The 26,541-nt window shown below is 46.6% G+C and overlaps 1 protein-coding gene across 1 annotated transcript; it reads right to left on the bottom strand.

Moving 5' to 3' along the window:
- Positions 1-221: 221 nt before the first annotated feature.
- LOC142295907 (uncharacterized) lies at positions 222-26,541 on the bottom strand. Its single transcript, XM_075339021.1, has 7 exons — positions 26,462-26,541; positions 14,308-14,417; positions 14,028-14,195; positions 13,818-13,941; positions 13,592-13,698; positions 4,279-4,348; positions 222-3,991 (listed from the first exon to the last, which is right to left on the bottom strand). Exons 2-7 carry the CDS (start codon positions 14,383-14,385, stop codon positions 2,784-2,786), a joined length of 1,755 nt encoding a protein of 584 aa, XP_075195136.1. The 5' UTR covers positions 14,386-14,417; positions 26,462-26,541; the 3' UTR covers positions 222-2,783.

The following is a 26,541-nucleotide window of genomic DNA, read 5'->3' as shown; positions in this document are numbered from 1 at the left end:
CCATGCAAAAAAACAAGCTCTCATTTAACTCCATCAATGGAAGGATAAAAAATTACGGGTCTTAGAAAATGGTAGCACAAAATCATTTAGGGTTTTTATTTCCAAATTTCTAGAAAATATTGCCATCAAAATAAAAAAAAATACCGTATATAATATATATATATATATATATATATATGTATATGCAAGATTGGTATCTCCATAATCGTAGTAACCTGGATAATCATGTTACCAGGTCATTTTCACTGCACAAAAAACAACCATAGAAACAGAACAAGAAAACACAGACAGAATTGCGGAGTTTATTTTTTCACAATTACACTGCAGCTGAATTATTTTCCCCATTTTTCTAGGGGATGAGAAAACGAATGTTCAAAAATTGTACAATTGATAAAAATGATAAAAGAAGTAAAATTGAGCTTCATTTCTCGCAGCTCCCATCCCATTGTGAATTTCCACTGGTGCCCCATGATCTTTTCTTCCTGGTCCCGTTTCGAGACAGAACTTGGCCAGAAATGCCTCTGAAGCTGCCCCCGCCTCACATATACATTCATATTATCTGTTCTGTAAACTGGATATCAGGGATTTAACAATCCAATCAAATGAATTTTAGAAACTAAGAAGTTAACATTTTTCTTTCCAGTATTTAGCATTAATAGTGAACAATCCTCAAAGAGAGACACTCGAGTAGACACACTGGCTCCTGAAATTTGTCTATTCTATAGATTTGCATCTTGTAAATTTGGAAATTAAATTCCATCTAAGCTGCAAACTTCAAAGGCATTTAATGTGACTCCTGAAAAAGTAGTGAAACGCACGTTGGTTCATCTGCTCAGGTATCCAGTTAGTATTTTTAATATGTATCAGGACGGCTATCTATTGAGTATGTGGATATTATTGGAATTTTTCTACTCTGTGGTCCCTATTGAGGGTTCATTATGCATTGTGATCAGGGATTTTTTTTTACTGTCATGTCTTTTAGGGGACCGTATATCTATTGTCTTGTTGAGTTCACCTTGTGTCACGCCAGGTATGGGGAATTACCATGCATACAGCAACAGGGAAGGGAAACCCTGTGACTAGGGAAGGGGGAGATGGTGACCCCTGACCAAACCTTCCGCTAGGTTCCGCACCTCTGCATCAAGCAGGACACCTGACCCTGACAACCCTAGAACTGATTGCTAGGAAGGGAATGGATGGGATGAGCACTTAGACAACCCCACTAAGTTCTAAAGAAGACACAGGGAGCACACACAGGGGAAAGCATATGAACAACTTATCTCCAGAATGATTTAAAGAAAAGTACAGCAACAAACAACAATGTTTCTTCAGATGCATACAAGCCAACTGCTTGCATCCAAGGCCTGTATACGTTTTTAACTCTATCACCAGCAAAGACCAAGGGGAAATGAAAATATTTAAGGACACAAAGGGAAGTGCTGAGGATTCACAGCTAAAAGGTGAGGAAATCTGCAGGGTCCTAAAGGAAAGGGATTAATTTCAAGCAGAGAAGATGAGAATGTCAGGGAGCAGCTTATGTAGCCAAACGCTGTGACCTTCTACAGCCGGACACCACAGGACTGTCTGTCAGTGTGACAGCTTGGATTTATTATATGTATAAGGCTATGTCCGCACTTTGCTTCGTCCTAGTTGCATTTCTAAACGCACGTTTTGGCTATAATTGATTTAGCCAAAGTTGCCTTTTTCAGAAATTTAGCGCTAGAAACGCATGCGTATTTACCGCATTTAGATGCGTTTTTAGCGCTTTTTACATGCTTTTCCCCTTGCGTTTAGACAGATGCGTTTTGAACATAAATACACTTCTAAATTAAGTTTAAACAGTCAAACATACTGAAAAAAGGGGAAAAAAAGGAACACATCTATATTTATGGGAAAAATAATGAAAATAGATATATTTCATAAAATTATAGCGGTAATATACTTTTTATCGCTAAAATAGCAATAAATTAATATTTTTCTTAAATTTAATTGTTGGACTGTGTGTGTGTGTAAAGGGACATATCAAATCATTATTTTGATGTCCTTTTGTGTTTTGTGCATGTGTTTTTGTAGTCCAAAACGCATGTTTTCAGCACCTAAAAAGCGGGTAAAACGCTGGAATTTTGATTTTGCATGCGTTTTGCAACTTCTCATTGACTTCAATGTTATCAAAACGCTGCAGAAATGGCAAAAACAATTGACATGCTGCTTCTTTGAACGCATGGTTTTTGCCACAAAATATGCAAATTAAACGCAGCGTTTAGAAACGCAAAGTGCGGACAAGAAATCCACATTTTCCATAGACTGCTGGAAAATCAAAACGCATGCCTTTTGACATGAAAGCGCTGCAGTTCAAAATGGACATAGCAAGCACCTTAAACGCAGGTGGAAACGCAAAGTGCGGACATAGCCTTAATGAAGATGAGTCTATTCTTAGAAATCTGTATTTATTATATTTTTTCACTAGATTTTAGGCTTAATAATTATTAATTTAACAAGTCTGCAGTTAATATAAAACTCTCGTAGGTAGAATGGAGGTAATGTACATTTAATGGGAGTTGTTTAACCTTTCAAAACCTGTAGGTGTCCACAGTGTTCAAGCACAAAGGTGGAAAAGAGTCTCCTACTATGGTTTCATTATCTTAGTATAGAAATTTGGGCTTTGCGGAATCCTGACTGTTCCTTTCTATTACATGTGACATATAAGGTTTATGTTGTATGTGAGAAGGCATATAAAGCCGGCAAGTCCCATCTCGTAAACATGTCAAACAACTTTTGGAACATTAAAATCCATTCTCTTTTTTGTGACTTTTCTTATGTCTATCAAGATTTGATTTGTGGGCAAAACATGTCCCGCAGTCTGTGCACAAAAATGGTTTCTCCCCTGTGTGACTTCTTAGATGTGCCAAAATATGTGTTTTACGACTAAAACTTTTCCCACATTCTGGACATAAAAATGCCTTCTCCCCTATGTGGATTTTTAGATGAGTCGAAAGATGTCGTTTTTGTTTAAAACATTTCGCACATTCCGGACAAGAGTACGGCTTCTTCTCTGTGTGAGTTTCTGTTTTGTGACTCTTAAGATGCATTTCACTATTGAAACATTTCCCACATTCCGGACAAGAGCACGGCTTCTCCTCTGTGTGAATTTCTCTATGTTTCTTAAGTTGAATTTCACTCTTGAAACATTTCCCACATTCCGGACATGGAAACGGCTTCTCCCTTATGTGGGTTATTAGATGCCCCGAAAGATGATGTTTTTGTTTAAAACATTTCCCACATTCAGAACAAGAGTACGGCTTCTTCTCTGTATGAGTTTCTGTTTTATGTCTTTTAAGATGAAATTCACTCTTGAAACATTTCCCACATTTCGGACATGGAAACGGCTTCTCCCCTGTGTGGCTTATTAGATGCCTCGAAAGATGATGTTTTTGTTTAAAACATTTCCCACATTCAGAACAAGAGTGCGGCTTCTTCTCTGTGTGAGTTTCTGTTTTATGTCTTTTAAGATGAAATTCACTCTTGAAACTTTTTCCACATTTCGGACACGGAAACGGCTTTTCCTCTGTGTGTATTCTTAGATGGGTTTGAAGAAGTGTTTTTGTATCAAAACATTTCCCACATTCAGGACAAGAGTACGGCTTCTTCTCAGTGTGAGTTTCTTTATGTCTCTTAAGTTGAATTTCACTCTTAAAACATTTCCCACATTCTGAACATGAAAAGGTCTGTTCATCTGTCACAATTTCCTGAGACAAAGTAAGATTATATTTATTTTCAACATTTTTCCCTCTATTTTCAGTATGTAACTGGATCAGTGATTGATCCGATGATGGTATCCAGTGATCAGCGATATCAGAGGATAAATCAATGCACTGAAGGACGGCAGGTTCATCATCTGTTTTTAATTTGGTCAGTATAATATTGTTATCTTCTACTTCATAACAGAGAGATACATTGTGATGTTCACTGGAGCTGCTCGTCCCTTTTTTACCTGGAATACAGAAACCAACATTTTTGTAAAAAAAACTAATGAAGCTTTACAGAGTCTGAGACAATAACAAGAAGTAAACAAAGTTAAATAAACATAGAGGAAAATAACACGTGACGTAGAAATGGCAGCGGACCACGCCCGATTTATGTACAGCACCACACCCCATTTTACAGACCACACCCATTCTATAGGGCTCTTTGTCACTTTAATATTCTTGTAAAAGAGAAATAATAATGATAACGATAAAACATTTTTGTGAGTGAAACAAGATTATGAGCGTCGCTTACCGGTCACTGAGTTTTCAAGTTCTCTCGTCATTTTACGAGAATTTTCCTGTAAGGATCCAACATTAAAGACCTGAAAAATAATAACATAATATGGATCCCTAGTTTATCTTATATCCAGAGAATATTCAGACATGAATGACATCATTCACTTTACCATATAATATTCTGCAAAACGAGAAAAAAAATTCCAAGTGTGAAGCAAAAAAACCCATAAATCCGCCATTGTTTTTTTGGGGTTTTCTTTTAAGGCGATTATTCTGCAGGGAAAATGAGCTGGCACATGATGCTTCAGGTCAGTAGAATTACGAAAATGTCAAACTTGTATTGTTTTATTTTATTTAATAGTTTACAAATTAAAAAGAAAATCTTAACTTTGCAAAAAAAATTGTGTTGCCATTTTCAGAGACCATAACTTTCTTTATTCTTCCATCTATGGAGCAGTATGGGGGCTTGTTTTGTTTTTTTTTTTTGCTTGGTGAGCTGACATTTTTATTAGTAGAGATGAGCGAACACGTGGAAAAAGCAGGAGCGGTAAAATTGCTATAAAAAAAATGCAATTGCACAATTGTTTTTTTGGGGGGTTTAATTTACCGTGTTCACTATATTGTAAAACTGACTTAGCATTATGATTCCCAGCTCAGTACGAGTTCATAGACACCAAACATGTAGAGTTTTACTTTAATCTCAGCGGTGAAAATATATTCAGAATTTTGGAGAGAAAAAAAAGGCGCTTTTGTCTCCATTTTCCAAGACCTGTAGCGTTCTTTTTCAGAATATAAGGCTCAGTGACAGCTTATTTTTTCTGTCTTTATCTGGCGTTCTTAAGTAACCCATGTTTGTGTGGATGCGATGTTTTGATCAACTGTTATTGCATTTTAACGCAATGTTGTGGTGACAAAAAAATGTAATTTGGGATTTTTTTTCTTGATACGACATTTTCTGATCTGATTAATTGATTTTATATTTTAATAGATCGGGCATTTATGAATGTGGTGATACCAAATATGTGTATTTATTATTATATTATTATTAGTAGTAGTAGTAGTATTTTATTCTCAATGGGGCAAAAGGGGGGTGATTTTAACATTTAGGCTTTTGTTTTTTGTTATTTTTTTTACTGCTTTATGACTGCAGGCTCTGATCAGAAGAAATGCTGCTCTCCTGTGAGTGCTGTGCTATGGCGGCATTCACAGGAAGCACGTCATGGCAGTGACAGGGTTCATCTTCTGACCCCGTGCTGCCATGCCAACACATTGGCACGGTGATCGCGTCATGGGGTCACCGATGGTGGCGGGAAACGGTGCAATCCCAGCCACAGCGTATTAGATCACGCTGTCAGAGTTTGACTGCGTCTTCTAATGGGTTAAAAGGTGCGAGTGGATGGTGATCCACCTGTGCCTGTTAGCCATACATGTCTGCTGATCTGATCAGCAGATAAATGCATGGAAGACAGCGGAGAGCCCATGGTAACCAGTGGAAGGCGACCTAGGACGTATATATACGTCCTAGGTCATGAAGGGGTTAAATACATTTTTACTATGTTTGAGTCTTCCTCAGAAACATCAACCTGCAATTAAGGCCTCATATGCCAAAACCAGGAGTGTAAGGGATACTTTACACGTTGCGACATCGCTCGCATCGGCTAGCGATGCCGAGCGCGATAGCACCCGCCCCCGTCGCACATGCGATATGTGGTGATTGCTGCCGTAGCGAACATTATCGCTACAGCAGCGTCACACGCACATACCTGGTCGGTGACGTCGCTGTGACTGCTGAAATATCCCTCCTTCAAGGGGGAGGTGCGTTCGGCGTCACAGCAACGTCACCACGACGTCACTAATCGGCCGGCCAATAGAAGCGGAGGGGCGGAGATGAGCGGGACCCAACATCCCGCCCACCTTCTCCCTTCTGCATTGCCGTCGGGACGCAGGTAAGGAGATATTTGTCGCTCCTGCGGGTTTACACACAGCGATGTGTGGAGCTGCAGGAACAACAAACAACATCGTACCTGCGGTCGACCCGACATTATGAAAATGACCGACGCTACACAGATCACCGATTTTCGACGCATTTGCGATCGTTTATCGTCGCACAAAGGATTTACACGTTGCGATGTCGATACCGGCGCCGGATGTGCGTCACTAACGACGTGACCCCGACGATATTTCGTATGCGATGTCGCACAGAGAAAAATTATAATTGAAAGATTGACAACTGTTCTGTGTTTTGGAGACACTCTTGGTTTTGGCCTAGAAATACTGATGAAATACTGATCAAAACTACTGATGTGTGAATAAGGCCTAAGGCTAAGTTCACACTTCAGTTGTTTTAGATCCGTCAGGTCCGTCAGCAACGGATCAGTTGTTTTTTAGATGTCAACTGATGCAACTGATGTGTTTTTCACAGGATTCCTTTCACAGGAATCCTGTGAAAAAACTGATCAGTTGCGTCCGTTACATCCGCTGTGCATCCGTTTTTTGACGGATCAGTCATGATCCGTTTGTGTTTGGGACAGCCCAGTGGGTGTGCCAAACATGCTGGGCATGCTCAGTAGAGCATGGCGGAATCCAGCGCTGGATTCCGTCGTAAGACGGATTACGACGGAATCCAGCACCATAGACATACATTGCAAGTGTGGCGGATGGCGACGGATTCCTGCGCGGCGCGTTAATTTTGACGGCCCGAAAAACGTTACATTCTGCGTTGCTCCCCGCTCGGCGGTCAGTCAAAAACGACGGACCGCGACGCAGCGGATGCAACGCAGGGTCATCAGTCGCAATCCGTCACTAATAGAAGTCTATAGGGAAATACAGGATTCCTGCAAAATATTTTGCAGGATTCCGTAATTCCTCAAGGCTACGGATTGTGACTGATGCAAAATAACTGAAGTGTGAACTTAGCTTAAGACACAGGGAGGAAGGGTGGGGAAGGTGAGCCCTGGGATAATCAGTGAATGACAGCAGCATTTAAAAGGTAAACAGAGCTGTTAGATGCAGGTGTCGGCTGTATATCACAGACATCACCTACCCTCAATGGAACGGGCTCAGTTCCTGAGCCTGCTCCGTACATATGACACTGAGTGGTTTCAATACAGGACAAATTGCAATGTCCAGGTGACTGGGGCACAGCATCTGTAAAACACCTGTGGTGTGTTCCAAGCAGACACCAGGTCTCGTTTACGAGAGGCTGCTGATAAGTCTTTGGCTTTACCAAGAAAAAAACAAGATAGGATGATGAAACTTTACATTTATTCCACATACTCTCCACTGATGACAACACACTTCTTACATCGGTATTCCAAGTTCTGTAAGCCAAACAAAAAGAAGGATTTCGAGGAGCCTCAAATCAGGCATCTGTAGTAGCCATGGCATCAGAAAGAGTGTGAAATTTGGTTCCTTGAGATGTTTCGAAATAGATGATAGTCGGAGGGAGCTAGATCTGGTGAATAAGGTGGGTGGTCAACCAGCTGGAAGCAGTTCTATCAGTTTTGCCATGGTCACTTGTGCAGTGTGAACGGAGGCGTTGTCTTGCAGGAACAAGATTGCTTTGGACAGCTTGCCGCGCCTTTTGGCCTTCAGAGCTGCCTTCAATTGGTCCAAAAGTTCAATGTAATACCTTGCATTAATGGTGGAACCCTTTTGAAGGTAGTCCACTAACAGTATACCCTCCTTATCCCAGAACATAGACACCATCACCTTAGTGGCTGATTTTTGGACCCTGATCTTCTTTGGATGAGGAGAACCACTGTGCCTCCACTCTTTTGACTGCTCCTTGTTTTCAGGGTCAAACAAATAAATCCAGGTCTGATCCATAGTGACCAGCCGATCCACTGTCAGACATTTGGGGAGCCACTTTGCGGATTGGTTCCTCATGTCAAAATGTTCATGGATAATGACACAAACACGTTCACGTTCAAAGAATTTTATCCTTTTAGAAGAATTTTATCGCATTAGACTCCGCCATTTTCGTTACCATAGAATCAAATAAGGCTGCTTTCACACTACGTTTTTTTAACATGCGTCATGAACGTTCTTTTAACGCAAAAACGGATCCAGTGCAAATGCGTTTTCATTTCAATGCATTTGCAATGGACTCGCGTCAACATGCGTTCACATGCGTTTGCATGCATTATAGTGAGGATCCAGCGACTCTGTTTTTTAACTTTTTTCAAAAACGCTACTTGTAGCGTTTTTGAGCTGCGTCCAAATACTGTTTTTCACTGGATCCTGACTATACTGCATGCAAACGCATGTGAACGCTGGCATGCTGATAGACAGGATCCTGCTTGCTCTACTGAGCATGCCCAGAAACCAGCCTCCGTGATCAGTCTCTCTCTCCTCCTCCCTCTCTTCCCCTCCCTCTCTATCCGCCGCCTGAGAGCCGCGAACGCTCGTAACCAAGGTAAATATCGGGTAACCAAGCAAAGCGCTTCGCTTAGTTACCCGATGTTTACCTTAGTTACGTGTGCAGGGAGCAGGCAGCCCGGCTCCTAGCAGCTACGGACGCTCAGAACCAAGGTAAATATCGGGTATCCAAGCAAAGCACTTCGCTTAGTTACCCGATGTTTACCTTGGTTACCAGCGTCTGCAGCTGTCTGATGCCGGCTCCCAGTCTATCACGTTCAGTTCCCCTCACTCCCGATCACATGACTTCAATGCCCGCCCATAAACTTCAAGTGGCAGGATCCTGCAAAATAACACATGCGTTTGCATGCGTTTTTCTTTGTAAAAACAGGATCCACTTTTACAGCAAAAAAAGTTCATGACGCATGCTAAAAAAACGTAGTGTGAAAGCAGCCTAAGATCACAAAGCCAAAGACTTATCAGCAGCCCCTCGTATACCTTAAAATGATACCAATATAAATGTTTGGTGTCCTCAGTATTCCGTGATTAGTACTTATCATAAATGATTGAAGGACAACATCTGGTGAAACAGTGACAAGATAATGAGCGCCTAAGTCTTATTAATGTGCACGGTCCTGTCCGGTTCAATCCTAAAGGAAATCCACTGTAATACAAACTGCTGAAAAACTTACTGTTGTCTATACAGAAAGCCCTTATAATGCAGATCGCCCATCACTCCTGTATAAAGCAAAAAACAAACCTACAATGTGCACAAGCATTAAAGTATGTGATTGTTGTCCTAGCAGGTGCGGTCCATAGAGAGGCGGCCGCACAACACAGACTTTACAGAATTTGTTGCTGATGTCTTGGTGCCAAACAGGGGCGTAACTACTGTGGTCGAGATGTCGCGACCATGGCCGGGCCTGGCAGCTTAGGGGCCCGCTCTGCAGATCAGCAAGCAGCTCCTTTCTGTGAGAGGAGCTGCGCTGATCTGGTGCAGACCACGCGGCCGCTGTATGACCCGGTGCCGCCGTTGACAGCGGGCCCCCCTGTCCGTTGTCAGCGGCGGTGGCAGCATCGGGACCCCCTCCCCCGTCATCACACACAGCAACAATGAAGAAGCGTGGAGCGTCCTGTGTAGCTCCACGCTCCTTCATTCTCCCTCTGTGCCTGCGCGGTGATGTCACTCATGTGCGTCCGCTGTGCTCAGACTCAGAGCACAGGGCGGGAGGACGCCGACTGCAGCTGCAGGGGAACGGAGGAGAGATGACGGAGCAGCGGGAGAACGAGGACACGTGAGGACAGCAGCAGGGGAACGAGGAGACAGGTAAGAACTTGTTTTTTTTTTTGTTTTTTTTTTTTTTAAATCAGTGGATACCTGGGGGCTGGGGGCGGGAGCAAGGGGGGCTGCCAGCAGTATACATGGAGCATGGGGGGCTGCCAGCAGTATACATGGAGCATGGGGGGCTGCCAGCAGTATACATGGAGCATGGGGGGCTGCCAGCAGTATACATGGAGCATGCGGGGCAGCCAGCAGTATAAATGGAGCATGGGGGGCAGCCAGCATTATACATGGAGCATGCGGGGCTGCCAGCAGTATAAATGGAGCATGGGGGGCAGCCAGCAGTATAAATGGAGCATGGGGGGCTGCCAGCAGTATACATGGAGCATGGGGGGCTGCCAGCAGTATACATAGAGCATGGGGGGCTGCCAGCAGTATAAATGGAGCATGGGGGGCATCCAGCAGTATAAATGGAGCATGGGGGGCAGCCAGCAGTATAAATGGAGCATAGGGGCTGCCAGCAGTATACATGGAGCATGGGGGGCTGCCAGCAGAATACATGGAGCATGGGGGGCTGCCAGCAGTGCAGTATAAATGGAGCATGGGGGGCAGCCAGCAGTATAAATGGAGCATGGGGGCTGCCAGCAGTATACATGGAGCATGGGGGGCTGCCAGCAGTATACATGGAGCATGGGGGGCTACCAGCAGTATGCATGGAGCATGGGGGGCTGCCAGCAGTATACATGGAGCATGGGGGGCTGCCAGCAGTATACATGGAGCATGGGGGGCTGCCAGCAGTATACATGGAGCATGGGGGGCTGCCAGCAGTATACATGGAGCATGGGGGGCTGCCAGCAGTATACATGGAGCATGGGGGGCTGCCAGCAGTATACATGGAGCATGGGGGGCAGCCAGCAGTATACATGGAGCATGGGGGGCTGCCAGCAGTATACATGGAGCATGGGGGGCTGCCAGCAGTATACATGGAGCATGGGGGGCTGTCAGCAGTATACATGGAGCATGGGGGGCTGCCAGCAGTATACATGGAGCATGGGGGGCTGCCAGCAGTATACATGGAGCATGGGGGCTGCCAGCAGTATACATGGAGCATGGGGGGCTGCCAGCAGTATACATGGAGCATGGGGGGCTGCCAGCAGTGTGCAGGGAGCATGGGAGAGCTGCCAGCAGTATACATGGAGCATGGGGGGCTGCCAGCAGTATACATGGAGCATGGGGGGCTGCCAGCAGTATACAGGGAGCATGGGGGCTGCCAGCAGTATACATGGAGCATGGGGGGGCTGCCAGCAGTATACATGGAGCATGGGGGGCTGCCAGCAGTATACATGGAGCATGGGGGGCTGCCAGCAGTATACATGGAGCATGGGGGGCTGCCAGCAGTATACATGGAGCATGGGGGCTGCCAGCACTATACATGGAGCATGGGGGGCTGCCAGCAGTATACATGGAGCATGGGGGAGCTGCCAGCAGTATATAGGGAGCATGGGGGGCTGCCAGCAGTATACATGGAGCATGGGGGGCTGCCAGCACTATACATGGAGCATGGGGGGCTGCCAGCAGTATACATGGAGCATGGGGGGCTGCCAGCAGTATACATGGAGCATAGGGGGCTGCCAGCAGTATATATGGAGCATGGGGGAGCTGCCAGCAGTATATAGGGAGCATGGGGGGCTGCCAGCAGTATACATGGAGCATGGGGGGCTGCCAGCAGTATACATGGAGCATGGGGGGCTGCCAGCAGTATACATGGAGCATGGGGGCTGCCAGCAGTATACATGGAGCATGGGGGGCTGCCAGCAGTATACATGGAGCATGGGGGGCTGCCAGCAGTATACATGGAGCATGGGGGGCTGCCAGCAGTATACATGGAGCATGGGGGGCTGCCAGCAGTATACATGGAGCATGGGGGGCTGCCAGCAGTATACATGGAGAATGGGGGGCTGCCAGCAGTATACATGGAGCATGGGGGGCTGCCAGCAGTATACATGGAGCATGTGGGGCTGCCAGCAGTATACATGGAGCATGGGGGGCTGCCAGCAGTATACATGGAGCATGGGGGAGCTGCCAGCAGTATATAGGGAGCATGGGGGGCTGCCAGCAGTATACATGGAGCATGGGGGGCTGCCAGCACTATACATGGAGCATGGGGGGCTGCCAGCAGTATACATGGAGCATAGGGGGCTGCCAGCAGTATATATGGAGCATGGGGGAGCTGCCAGCAGTATACATGGAGCATGGGGGGCTGCCAGCAGTATACATGGAGCATAGGGGGCTGCCAGCAGTATATATGGAGCATGGGGGAGCTGCCAGCAGTATATAGGGAGCATGGGGGGCTGCCAGCAGTATACATGGAGCATGGGGGGCTGCCAGCAGTATACATGGAGCATGGGGGGCTGCCAGCAGTATACATGGAGCATGGGGGGCTGCCAGCAGTATACATGGAGCATGGGGGCTGCCAGCAGTATACATGGAGCATGGGGGGCTGCCAGCAGTATACATGGAGCATGGGGGGCTGCCAGCAGTATACATGGAGCATGGGGGGCTGCCAGCAGTATACATGGAGCATGGGGGGCTGCCAGCAGTATACATGGAGCATGGGGGGCTGCCAGCAGTATACATGGAGCATGGGGGGCTGCCAGCAGTATACATGGAGAATGGGGGGCTGCCAGCAGTATACATGGAGCATCGGGGGCTGCCAGCAGTATACATGGAGCATGGGGGGCTGCCAGCAGTATACATGGAGCATAGGGGGCTGCCAGCACTATACATGGAGCATGGGGGGCTGCCAGCAGTATACATGGAGCATGGGGGAGCTGCCAGCAGTATATAGGGAGCATGGGGGGCTGCCAGCAGTATACATGGAGCATGGGGGGCTGCCAGCACTATACATGGAGCATGGGGGGCAGCCAGCACTATACATGGAGCATGGGGGGCTGCCAGCAGTATACATGGAGCATGGGGGGCAGCCAGCAGTATACATGGAGCATGGGGGGCTGCCAGCTGTATACATGGAGCATGGGGGGCTGCCAGCTGTATACATGGAGCATGGGGGGCTGCCAGCAGTATACATGGAGCATGGGGGGCAGCCAGCAGTATAAATGGAGCATGGGGGGCAGCCATATATATATATGCAGTCAGCCCCATTGCTATGAACTGTAGTTACATTGCTGCAGGGAGGACAGTAAAGGGGCTGCAACCACTTTATTGTCAGGACACGTGAGGGTCTCAGAGTTTAGACTCCCACCAATCATATATAGCCATCTCCTATACATCTCTCAGCACCCAGCTTTCACATGCTCTGATATGGGAAAGCTAGGTGCTCAGGGAAAGATGTATAGCAGAGCATGGGAAAGCTGGGTGCTGAGGGAAAGAGCCAAGTGTCAGCATCATTATCCTATACCCCAAGTATCGGTGTACGTAGAGGGGGGCCCAGGTCCGAACTTTGCACCGGGGCCCATCAAACTCTAGTTACGCCACTGGTGCCAAATACCACAAGAGACACTCAGACGTCTTGTGGAGTCTGTTCTAGGGGAACAATGGGAAATTACACAATATTTGACAGGAGGTTTTATTCTTATGGCTGATCTGTGTATATATTGTTAGGAATCTCTGGTGTCTCCACTGCTACCGGAGATTACATCAATCTATAGAGGATCTGTAGAAATCTCACCTCATCCACCTGATGATCCCGGGGGACATCTTCCTCCTTTTCTGGCCGATCCTGGGAATATAGAGGACGGGGACTTCTCTCCGGGGGATTTCTCTGACTGGATCCATCTGTAGGAAATAACGGCAGTGATGAATACATTGTCTGTATGTGATGAGCAGATGATGGGGAATCTAGACGACTCTCAGCCCTGTCCTCTCCTCTACAGCCCAGGACGCTCTCCTCTTACCCGGGGATGTGATGGACGGGGGCTCCTCCATCATGACCTCCTTGTACAGATCCTTGTGTCCTTCTAGATACTCCCACTCCTCCATGGAGAAATAGACGGTGACGTCCTGACACCTCATAGGGACCTGACACACACAATGAGCCGTCATTAGCGGACCCCTCCCCCGGCAGCGGTATTGTATAATGTCCCAGCATTCCCGGCAGCGCTCACCTCTCCGCTCAGCAGCTCAGTGATCCTGTGGGTCAGTTCTAGGATCTTCTGCTCATGTATCAGTGAATGAGGTGGAGGCTCGGTGATGGCACTCGGGGTCCTGCTCCGCCCTCCTGACACACGGGGGGTCACACACTCCCCAGACGACGTCTTCACTACTGTGTGATCCTGTGTATGGGGAGACGCCGGTCACTACACAGAGGCTGAGAATCCTCCACCTTCCCCGTCATTTCCCTGCTTTATTCCTAGAGATCAGAGGGATGTGATGTGAAGCTCTCACCTCTCCAGTGATCCAGTAGATTATCTCCAGGGTGAGGTCTAATATCCGAGCCGCCATGTGCTCTCTGTCCTGCTCCATCCTCGGTGGCCACTGATGGGAAGGATCAGCGTCTAGTAATGGAAAGGACCATCATGTTTCAAAGGTAACACTTTACCTGTGAGATTTTTGTGCACCCGAAAATGGAGGATCCAAAGAGGATTGAGCACAAAATCACATCTGAAGGAAAATGTTACATGAAGTATAGAGTCTCATTGTGAATTTAAAAGGACTACACACAGTATAAAATGCAGGAGACATATACACTGGACTGCTGACCACCCCTCTATAGTGAATACAGTATATACAGGATTTGTATTGATACACGTACAGCAGCCAGGTCTCATCTTCCAGGACTCTAGAAATCTCATAATCTCCATTACCCCAAATTAACAAATAACCAACTGCAACAAATCACTGGCTACGAGGGGTTCACCACTGAGGAAAGTGACCGGCTGAGCAATCATTTCTTCTGTATTAAGAGGATCTAAGAAGTAGAGACGAGCAGTTGACCCAGAATAGGTTGGAGAGGAAACGTTTAGGGGGATAAGTTGCACACACAAATGTCTGGTCTATAGCCTGAATTGATTTGTGTTGCTATGAATGCTGGGGATGACTTCAGAAGGTAAAGACGTCTGTGCAGCAAATATTGCAAGGGTTAGAAGAAGTCGTCACTGTGGTCTGGGCTGGATTGAGAAGAAAATATGAAAATGTTTGTTATGATACTTTATGATAGTGCTGCCACCCGTTATTACAGACATCTAAATCCATACTGCTCTGACACGGTGTTTAATAATCATTAGACAGTGACTGTCTAGGCTGCTGTGAGCTGCAGTTAGGTCCAGAAATGTTCGGGCAGTGTTATAAGTTTTGTCATTTTAGCTGTTTACCAAAACATATTTCAGAACCAATCTCAGCTTAATGTGCCGACTCTCAGCTTTAATATGAGGATATTCACATCTTAACTGAAGGAAGGGTTTAGGAATTATAGCTTTTTAATATGTAGCTGCCTCTTTTTCAAAGATAACAGTACAATGATCTCAAAAGCTTTTAAATGGGCAATTCCCTCCTTAATCTATCATCAGTTAAGCAGGTAAAAGGTCTGGAGCTGATTCCATGTGCGGCTTTTGCATTTTGGAAGCTTTTGCTGTGAACCCACAACATGCGGTCAGAGGAGCTATGTGAGAGAAACAGACCATCATTAGATTAAAAAAAGTCCACCATAAAGAGAAGACTTCACAAGGTACAAATACAGAGGAGTCACCATAAGGAGCAAATACAGAGGAGTCACCACAAGGAGCAAATACAGAGGAGTCACCACAAGGAGCAAATACAGAGGAGTCACCACAAGGAGCAAATACAGAGGAGTCACCACAAGGTGCAAATACAGAGGAGTCACCACAAGGAGCAAATACAGAGGAGTCACCACAAGGAGCAAATACAGAGGAGTCACCACAAGGAGCAAATACAGAGGAGTCACCACAAGGTGCAAATACAGAGGAGTCACCACAAGGAGCAAATACAGAGGAGTCACCACAAGGAGCAAATACAGAGGAGTCACCACAAGGAGCAAATACAGAGGAGTCACCACAAGGAGCAAATAGAGAGGGGTCACCACAAGGAGCAAATACAGAGGAGTCCCCACAAGGAGCAAATACAGAGAAGTCACCACAAGGTGCAAATACAGAGAAGTCACCACAAGGAGCAAATACAGAGGGGTCACCACAAGGAGCAAATACAGAGGGGTCACCACAAGGAGCAAATACAGAGGAGTCACCACAAGGAGCAAATAGAGAGGGGTCACCACAAGGAGCAAATACAGAGGGGTCACCACAAGGAGCAAATACAGAGGAGTCACCACAAGGAGCAAATACAGAGGGGTCACCACAAGGAGCAAATACAGAGGAGTCCCCACAAGGTGCAAATACAGAGGAGTCACCACAAGGAGCAAATACAGAGGAGTCACCACAAGGTGCAAATACAGAGGGGTCACCACAAGGAGCAAATACAGAGGAGTCACCACAAGGAACAAATACAGAGGGGTCACCACAAGGAGCAAATACAGAGGGGTCACCACAAGGAGCAAATACAGAGGAGTCACCGCAAGGTGCAAATACAGAGGGGTCACCACAAGGAGCAAATACAGAGGAGTCACCACAAGGAGCAAATACAGAGGGGTCACCACAAGGAGCAAATACAGAGGGGTCACCACAAGGAGCAAATACAGAGGAGTCACCACAAGGTGCAAATACAGAGGAGTCACCACAAGGAGCAAATACAGAGGAGTCACCACAAGGAGCAAATACAGAGGAGTCACCACAAGGAGCAAATACAGAGGAGTCACCACAAGGTGCAAATACAGAGGAGTCACCACAAGGAGCAAATACAGAGGAGTCACCACAAGGAGCAAATACAGAGGAGTCACCACAAGGAGCAAATACAGAGGAGTCACCACAAGGAGCAAATAGAGAGGGGTCACCACAAGGAGCAAATACAGAGGGGTCACCACAAGGAGCAAATACAGAGGAGTCGCCACAAGGAGCAAATACAGAGGGGTCGCCACAAGGGGCAAATACAGAGGGGTCACCACAAGGAGCAAATACAGAGGAGTCACCACAAGGTGCAAATACAGAGGGGTCACCACAAGGAGCAAATACAGAGGAGTCACCACAAGGTGCAAATACAGAGGAGTCACCACAAGGAGCAAATACAGAGGAGTCACCACAAGGTGCAAATACAGAGGGGTCACCACAAAGAGCAAATACAGAGGAGTCACCACAAAGAGCAAATACAGAGGGGTCACCACAAGGAGCAAATACAGAGGGGTCACCACAAGGAGCAAATACAGAGGGGTCACCACAAGGTGCAAATACAGAGGAGTCACCACAAGGTGCAAATACAGAGGGGTCACCACAAGGAGCAAATACAGAGGAGTCACCACAAGGTGCAAATACAGAGGGGTCACCACAAGGAGCAAATACAGAGGAGTCACCACAAAGAGCAAATATAGAGGAGTCACCACAAAGAGCAAATACAGAGGGGTCACCACAAGGACCAAATACAGAGGGGTCACCACAAGGAGCAAATACAGAGGAGTCACCACAAGGTGCAAATACAGAGGAGTCACCACAAGGTGCAAATAAAGAGGAGTCACCACAAGGAGCAAATACAGAGGAGTCACCACAAGGTGCAAATAAAGAGGAGTCACCACAAGGTGCAAATGCAGAGGAGTCACCACAAGGATTAAATATAGGAGTCACCACAAGGTGCAAATACAGAGGAGTCACCACAAGGATTAAATATATGAGTCACCACAAGGAGCAAATACAGAGGAATCACCACAAGGAGCAAATACAGAGGAGTCACCACAAGGAGCAAATACAGAGGGGTCACCACAAAGAGCAAATACAGAGGGGTCACCACAAAGAGCAAATACAGAGGGGTCACCACAAGGTGCAAATACAGAGGGGTCACCACAAAGAGCAAATACAGAGGGGTCACCACAAAGAGCAAATACAGAGGGGTCACCACAAGGAGCAAATACAGAGGAGTCACCACAAGGAGCAAATACAGAGGGGTCACCACAAGGAGCAAATACAGAGGGGTCACCACAAGGAGCAAATACAGAGGAGTCGCCACAAGGAGCAAATACAGAGGGGTCGCCACAAGGGGCAAATACAGAGGGGTCACCACAAGGAGCAAATACAGAGGAGTCACCACAAGGTGCAAATACAGAGGAGTCACCACAAGGTGCAAATACAGAGGAGTCACCACAAGGAGCAAATACAGAGGAGTCACCACAAGGTGCAAATACAGAGGGGTCACCACAAAGAGCAAATACAGAGGAGTCACCACAAAGAGCAAATACAGAGGGGTCACCACAAGGAGCAAATACAGAGGAGTCACCACAAGGTGCAAATACAGAGGGGTCACCACAAAGAGCAAATACAGAGGAGTCACCACAAAGAGCAAATACAGAGGGGTCACCACAAGGAGCAAATACAGAGGGGTCACCACAAGGAGCAAATACAGAGGGGTCACCACAAGGTGCAAATACAGAGGAGTCACCACAAGGTGCAAATACAGAGGGGTCACCACAAGGAGCAAATACAGAGGGGTCACCACAAGGTGCAAATACAGAGGGGTCACCACAAGGAGCAAATACAGAGGAGTCACCACAAGGTGCAAATACAGAGGAGTCACCACAAGGAGCAAATACAGAGGAGTCACCACAAGGTGCAAATACAGAGGGGTCACCACAAAGAGCAAATACAGAGGAGTCACCACAAAGAGCAAATACAGAGGGGTCACCACAAGGAGCAAATACAGAGGGGTCACCACAAGGAGCAAATACAGAGGGGTCACCACAAGGTGCAAATACAGAGGAGTCACCACAAGGTGCAAATACAGAGGGGTCACCACAAGGAGCAAATACAGAGGAGTCACCACAAGGTGCAAATACAGAGGGGTCACCACAAGGAGCAAATACAGAGGAGTCACCACAAAGAGCAAATATAGAGGAGTCACCACAAAGAGCAAATACAGAGGGGTCACCACAAGGACCAAATACAGAGGGGTCACCACAAGGAGCAAATACAGAGGAGTCACCACAAGGTGCAAATACAGAGGAGTCACCACAAGGTGCAAATAAAGAGGAGTCACCACAAGGTGCAAATGCAGAGGAGTCACCACAAGGATTAAATATAGGAGTCACCACAAGGTGCAAATACAGAGGAGTCACCACAAGGATTAAATATATGAGTCACCACAAGGAGCAAATACAGAGGAATCACCACAAGGAGCAAATACAGAGGAGTCACCACAAGGAGCAAATACAGAGGGGTCACCACAAAGAGCAAATACAGAGGGGTCACCACAAAGAGCAAATACAGAGGGGTCACCACAAGGTGCAAATACAGAGGGGTCACCACAAAGAGCAAATACAGAGGGGTCACCACAAAGAGCAAATACAGAGGGGTCACCACAAAGAGCAAATACAGAGGAGTCACCACAAGGTGCAAATATAGACGAGTCACCACAAAGAGCAAATACAGAGGGGTCACCACAAGGTGCAAATACAGAGGGGTCACCACAAGGAGCAAATACAGAGGAGTCACCACAAGGAGCAAATACAGAGGAGTCACCACAAGAAGGAAATACAGAGGAGTCACCACAAGGAGCAAATACAGAGGGGTCACCACAAGGAGCAAATACAGAGGAGTCACCACAAGGAGCAAATACAGAGGAGTCACCACAAGGAGCAAATACAGAGGAGTCACCACAAGGAGCAAATACAGAGGAATCACCACAAGGTGCCAATACAGAGGAGTCACCACAAGGTGCAAATATAGACGAGTCACCACAAGGAGCAAATATAGACGAGTCACCACAAAGAGCAAATACAGAGGGGTCACCACAAGGTGCAAATACAGAGGGGTCACCACAAGGTGCAAATACAGAGGGGTCACCACAAGGAGCAAATACAGAGGAGTCACCACAAGGAGCAAATACAGAGGGGTCACCACAAGGGGCAAATACAGAGGAGTCACCAAAAGGAGCAAATACAGAGGAGTCACCACAAGGGGCAAATACAGAGGAGTCACCACAAGGAGCGAATACAGAGGAGTCACCACAAGGAGCAAATACAGAGGAGTCACCACAAGGAGCAAATACAGAGGAGTCACCACAAGGTGCAAATACAGAGGAGTCACCACAAGGAGCAAATACAGAGGAGTCACCACAAAGAGCAAATATAGAGGAGTCACCACAAAGAGCAAATACAGAGGAGTCACCACAAGGTGCAAATACAGAGGAGTCACCACAAGGTGCAAATACAGAGGAGTCACCACAAGGTGCAAATATAGAGGAGTCACCACAAGGTGCAAATACAGAGGAGTCACCACAAGGTGCAAATACAGAGGAGTCACCACAAGGAGCAAATACAGAGGAGTCACCACAAGGTGCAAATACAGAGGAGTCACCACAAGGTGCAAATACAGAGGGGTCACCACAAGGTGCAAATACAGAGGAGTCACCACAAGGGGCAAATACAGAGGAGTCACCACAAGGAGCAAATACAGAGGAGTCACCACAAGGAGCAAATACAGAGGAGTCACCACAAAGAGCAAATATAGACGAGTCACCACAAGGTGCAAATATACAGGAGTCATCACAAGGTGCAAATACAGAGGGGTCACCACAAGGTGCAAATACAGAGGAGTCACCACAAGGTGCAAATACAGAGGAGTCACCACAAAGAGCAAATACAGAGGAGTCACCACAAGGTGCAAATACAGAGGGGTCACCACAAGGAGCAAATACAGAGGAGTCACCACAAGGAGCAAATACAGAGGAGTCACCACAAGGAGCAAATACAGAGGAGTCTCCACAAGGAGCAAATACAGAGGGGTCACCACAAGGAGCAAATACAGAGGAGTCACCACAAGGAGCAAATACAGAGGAGTCACCACAAAAAGCAAATATAGAGGAGTCACCACAAGGAGCAAATACAGAGGAGTCACCACAAAGAGCAAATACAGAGGAGTCACCACAAGGAGCAAATATAGAGGGGTCACCACAAGGAGCAAATATAGAGGGGTCACCACAAGGTGCAAATACAGAAGAGGCACCACAAGGAGCAAATACAGAGGAGTCACCACAAGGTGCAAATATAGAGGGGTCACCACAAGGAGCAAATATAGATGGGTCACTACAAGGAACAAATACAGAGGGGAAACCACAAGGAGCAACTATAGAGGGGTGGTGTAGATTGGGTGCAGGAATATGGTGTAAAAATTTCAGCACCAAATTTGCATCTCTAGACCAAAAAATGCACAAAAACGGTTTTGATGCCGTTTCGGTGTGGTGTTCTGCACCAAATTTGCACCTTATGGCAAAAAACCATTGTTATGCCACGTGAGTTCTGCAGTCAGTGGCCACTATTGGCCTGCTGCCCTCTTATGACTTATGCTTGTCCGAGTTTCATCTGAAGGGCTCAGCTTGGGTGAAGCGGAAGACGTTGTATTCCATCAGCCCCAATGTAACAGGAGACCCAGAGCCGTTACTGGAGGTGAATATAAAAAGAGTGGTCCAGTACCTGGACACAGACAGAAGGAACATGTGATAGTGATGTTGACCATTTACAGTGTTCTCTGTTACAGAATGATAATGTAGCCATAAAAAACGTAAGTCACACAGACATACATTTCGCGTCCGTTTTTTTTCTCGCACCCACTGACGAGTTGTGTCCAATAGACGCGTACAGTCCCAATAAGCTGAGATTTTTTTTCTTCAGTCCGATTACAGCTGAGGAAAAACTCACAGATCTGCTCTGCTTCATCTACTAACATTGGCCTGAGTGCAGTGCGATTTTTTTTTTCTCACATTGCACTCGTCCGTTTTATATGCCAGCGTGACAGGACTCTTGGGATCAGGCTTCCCGGCATTCTGGACGTAGTGTAATTTCTCTTGCAGAGACGCTAGTATCTTTTGTGGGAGAACGCGCTGTCCATACCAACGATCGAGCAGATTTTTGCTGCTCAGAATACTTGCGTCACCGCAATAATAAACTGACAATCTGCGGCTCAGAAACCAGCGACACAGGTCAGTTCACACAGCATTAAAAAAAAACACAGTGAGCTGGAGATTTCTATAAATCCCATCCACTGTGCTTGTACTGCAGAATGCAGCATTTTAGAAGCAGCGAAAACACTTTGCATCCAAAACTGTTATCATTCAGGGACCGAGGAGGATCAAAAAATGCAGAATCCCAAATCGTAACAGAATGGCTGGAACCTTAACGGACTGCAGACCTAATCCTGACACACAACTAACAGGAGCCGTGGGACGAGCCTACGATGACCTAGTCGTCTTGACACAGCCGGAGAACTAAATATTCTCACAGATATACACAGAAATATAAGAAAGCTAATTTGCCTTGGAGCAGTCCCCAAAGATAGATAGATAGCCCCCTACATGTAAAGGCTACGGAGATATAGAAAAACACAATACAAAGCTAGAAAAGACAGATTCAGCAAAGGTGAGGCCCAAACTATCTTTATAGAAAAGGATAGGCAGGAGCACTGTCTGCAACAGTAAAAATAAACCCTAATAAATACCAGCACTTCTGATATGGAAAAATCCTGAGGTCACACAACCTCTCCCCCATTATATCAGCACTCAAATGTTACTGGGATCCAAAAACAACACTAATACAGATGAGGGACTGAATTAATACCAAGCATGACAAACACAATACCTTTCAGAATCATGGACCTAAGTATACAGACACTCCCAGCAGGAAATGATCCCATTCCACCAACAACTCCACACAGACAAAATAGGAATCAAGCATTAGTATTAAAGCAGAAACAAAAAACAACAAGAAAGTGGAAAACAAACAGCAGAGGTACAAAGACCACTTATCTGAGAAGAGTTCTAGTTGTGAGCAGGGCTGGATACAGAATGTCCTTAACACACAGAAGACCATTGAGCACCGGCAAGAAACAAGAGAAAACTACTGTTATATAGTCCCAATCTGACCCTGATTGCCTGTCCTCTGCAGGTTTGAGACTTTCATTCCACAAATCAACTGCACCGCCAGCACTGACCACAAGAGGGAGCCCCAAACTGGAAAACGTATTCACAACACAAAACGCTGCTAACACTGATGGTGGGCACAGGTGCTAACAGCAATCAGAGCTATAGCAGAGGGAACCGAATGCGTCCAGTGTTTGAAACACTCGATTAACTCTTTAATTGCCCCATCACGACAACCGCAGCAAGTATAGAGGGAGATCACTCCATCTTGTCACACCACCGGATCCCCACCCCAGCCCTAGGTGATTGACAGATTTCTTCCTATGTACACACACAAGAGAAAGACTTGTCAATCATATGGAATAAGACAAGGGGCAGGTGGACTAGTCAGGTCCCTCTCTATAGTCCCTGACCGACTACTCAAACTATATTTTATCTGAAATACTGAGTGTTGGCTGCACCTGGCATATCTCTACTATATAACAACCGTATTCATTAGAAGGAAAAACAGGGAGGGAAACAAATGCAGCACCGTTGTCTTTAAAAATCTTGACGTTTATTGGGTCACATTAAAAAAATGTTAGTGGATCAACAAAATCTTTCCATATGCCTTTCCACGCCTTACGCGTTACAGAGAAAGAACTCCTTAATCATAGGCAAACACTACAGATAGAGACAATCACCTTGAGGGCCTCAGAAAGACCTTTTTGAATCAAGGCTACCACCCAAGAACAATTGAAAACCAGATTACAAGAGCCACCAGAATATCAAGAAACCATCTCCTACATTATAAAACTAAAGAAGAAAACAACCGGGTACCTCTTGTAATCATCTACAATCCAAATCTGGAGGTGTTAAGAGCAGCTGCACGGAAACTACAACCATTACTGCAAAAAGATGCCCGATTAAAATCTATTTTTCCAGACCCCCCCACTTCTGTGTTTTAGACAGCCCCCAAATCTAAGGGGGGCTTTACACATTGCGACATCGCTTCCGAAATATCGTCAAGGTCACGTAGTTAGTGACGCACATCCGGTGCCGGTAACGACATCGCAAAGTGTAAATCCAGGATGCGCCGATAAACTATCGCAAAAGCGGCGAAAATCGGTGATCTGTGTAGCGTCGGTCATTTCCTAATGTCGGGTCGACCGCAGGTACGATGCTGTTTGTCGTTCCTGCAGTTCCACACATCGCTGTGTGTAAACCCGCAGGAGCGACAAACATCTCCTTACCTGCGTCCCGACGGCAATGCGGAAGGGAGGAGGTGGGCGGGATGTTATGTCCCGCTCATCTCCACCTCTCCGCTTCTATTGGCCGACCGATTAGTGACGTTGCGGTGACGTCGCTGTGACGCCGAACGCACCTCCTCCTAGGAGGAGGGATAGTTCGGCAGTCACAGCGACGTCGCTGACAAGGTATGTGCGTGTGACGCTGCCGTAGCGATAATGTTCGCTACGGCAGCAATCACCACATATCGCATGTGCGACGGGGGCGGGTACTATCGCGCTCGGCATCGCTAGCCGATGCTAGCGATGTTGCAACGTGTAAAGTACCCCTAAGAAGCATCATTGTCAGAAGCTCTCTATCCTCTCCAACAACAACAGGAACATTTCCCTGTAACCAGAAAACATGTAAGACCTATCCATTTATTTTGACAACGGACAAGATAAAAATTCCCAGATCACACCAATCAATGTGGTGTACTTAATTATATGTGTGTACCGCCCCCGTAGCAGCGGCCGAGCCGCTCGGATCCGGAACCGCACTCGAATGAAAAGGAGTGGGGGGATGAGATATGTACAGGGGGGATTTTGGAAAGTATATGACGCCACCCACGGTGCGTGGTAATGTGAGGGACCACCGCTGCCGTTTTGGGAGCCCGGTGACGATGGTGCAGTAGCCTGATGTTTAACCCCTCCGTGGGTAGGGGGTTTGTGTCCCGGGGCCCGTTGGTGATGGATGGTGTTCGGGTGCCGTTGGGGGATAGGTGCAGGGGGTTTCCAGTGTACTCACTCTGTCCTAGAATAACCACACCAACAGCTTGTAAACCCAAGTTCTGAGCACCACCGTAGTCTGCGGGGAGTACACCTGGATCCGTGCCCCTTGTTGTTGGTCTGTGTCCCTATCCCTGGCACCTTAGTCTCGATTGGACCCGTCGGTATGAAATTCTCTGGGTCCCGCTCACCCGTATGGCTAACGGAGTGAGCTTGCTCTCAGAGTTCACGCGTAGGATTTCTTTGGACTGTAGTGGGAAAGTTCTATCCCATCGGTGCGGTAGTACCCCGATTTTGGAGCGGGTTGGGGATGACACTTGAAGTCTTCACCCTCGTCGGGTAAATTACTGGAACGCATGAAGCTACTTTTCAGCCTAAGATCCACGTACCCCTTCGTACCCTGGCCCCTGCCCGGTGATAGCTCAAGGCCGCCGGCTGCCCTCCTCGGCAGTCTGTGCCCCTTGACACTGTCCCCTGCGACCGGGTTCCAGCTCCCCCCAGGCCCAGATCAACATCTGCCACCTAGTACTCAGGAGCTCTCCTCCATGGCCTCTCCACACGAGAGCCACTTAGCCTCCTCTCTCCACTCAACTCTCAACTTGCACTGCCCTCACTTTCTTCTCATCAACCCCCCATATGGTCGGCCCTATTCCCTTCAGGCCCCCAATGGTGTGTCTGGTAGGTTCAAGTGTTCCTAGGATTTTAATTGGACTATCTGTTAACAACACCAGAGGACTGGGATCTGTTAACCAAAGAGGGTAGATACTGTGCGGGAGGCCGGATTGCACAATACCCTGTGACGACATGATAGGCCAGGGCGTCACATGTATCAGATGTCCAACTGGGGGTCTGTATGTAGGGGAGACAGGACAACAGCTCAGAACAAGGATGAATTCTCACCGCCACACAATTAGAGAAAAAAGGATGGATCTACCTGTGGACAAACATTTTTGTAACCCAGACCCCAACATCATGGACATGAAATTGCTGGGAGTACAAACTTATGACTACCGGTCACACATTCAGAGCAGGAATGAAGGTGTCACATGGATTTATGTCTTTTTACATCAATTAAGAAATGTTCTCCTCAGAACATCTGGGGGCATCACAACTCTGGACCAGACCCCAATCAGAGGACAATAAAGCTTTCACACTGCTTATCTATGAACTATAACAATATTTATGACCACAACAGTTTGCCCCCTGCCATAGTGATAGTTCTGCTTCACATAACTTGTCTTTTTTACTGCTCCATTCTATGTCCTGTTGTGTATAAATGTGTGACTTTAGATTTTGTGTTATACTGAGCCTGATGAAGAGACCTGAGTAGTCTGGAAAGCTGCTATTATTACCATCTTTTCAGTTAGCCATTAAAATGTATCACCCACTGAGGACTCTCAGTTCTTTTAAACAAACTTTTTTTTTATCTCTACTGGCTAACACGGTACAAAGATATATTTTACCTGTACATATTTACATGGCTAAGACCCTATTGCACTTTTTTGTATTTCCAGCCTTCCTTTGTATCTAATGTAATGAATTAGATAGATAAAGAATGAAAGAAAGTAACAAAGAAACTCACGCACCCGGACCGACCACTGCTCTGCAGATGTGACCACCTGATGGTACAGGACCTGTAGTGATGTCATAGTCATGTGACCTCCTG

Source organism: Anomaloglossus baeobatrachus, chromosome 3 (assembly GCF_048569485.1).
Source record: "Anomaloglossus baeobatrachus isolate aAnoBae1 chromosome 3, aAnoBae1.hap1, whole genome shotgun sequence".
Taxonomy (NCBI): Eukaryota; Metazoa; Chordata; class Amphibia; order Anura; family Aromobatidae; genus Anomaloglossus; species Anomaloglossus baeobatrachus.
The sequence above is the reverse complement of the archived record's forward strand: the minus strand, read 5'-3'. Positions and strand labels throughout refer to the sequence as shown.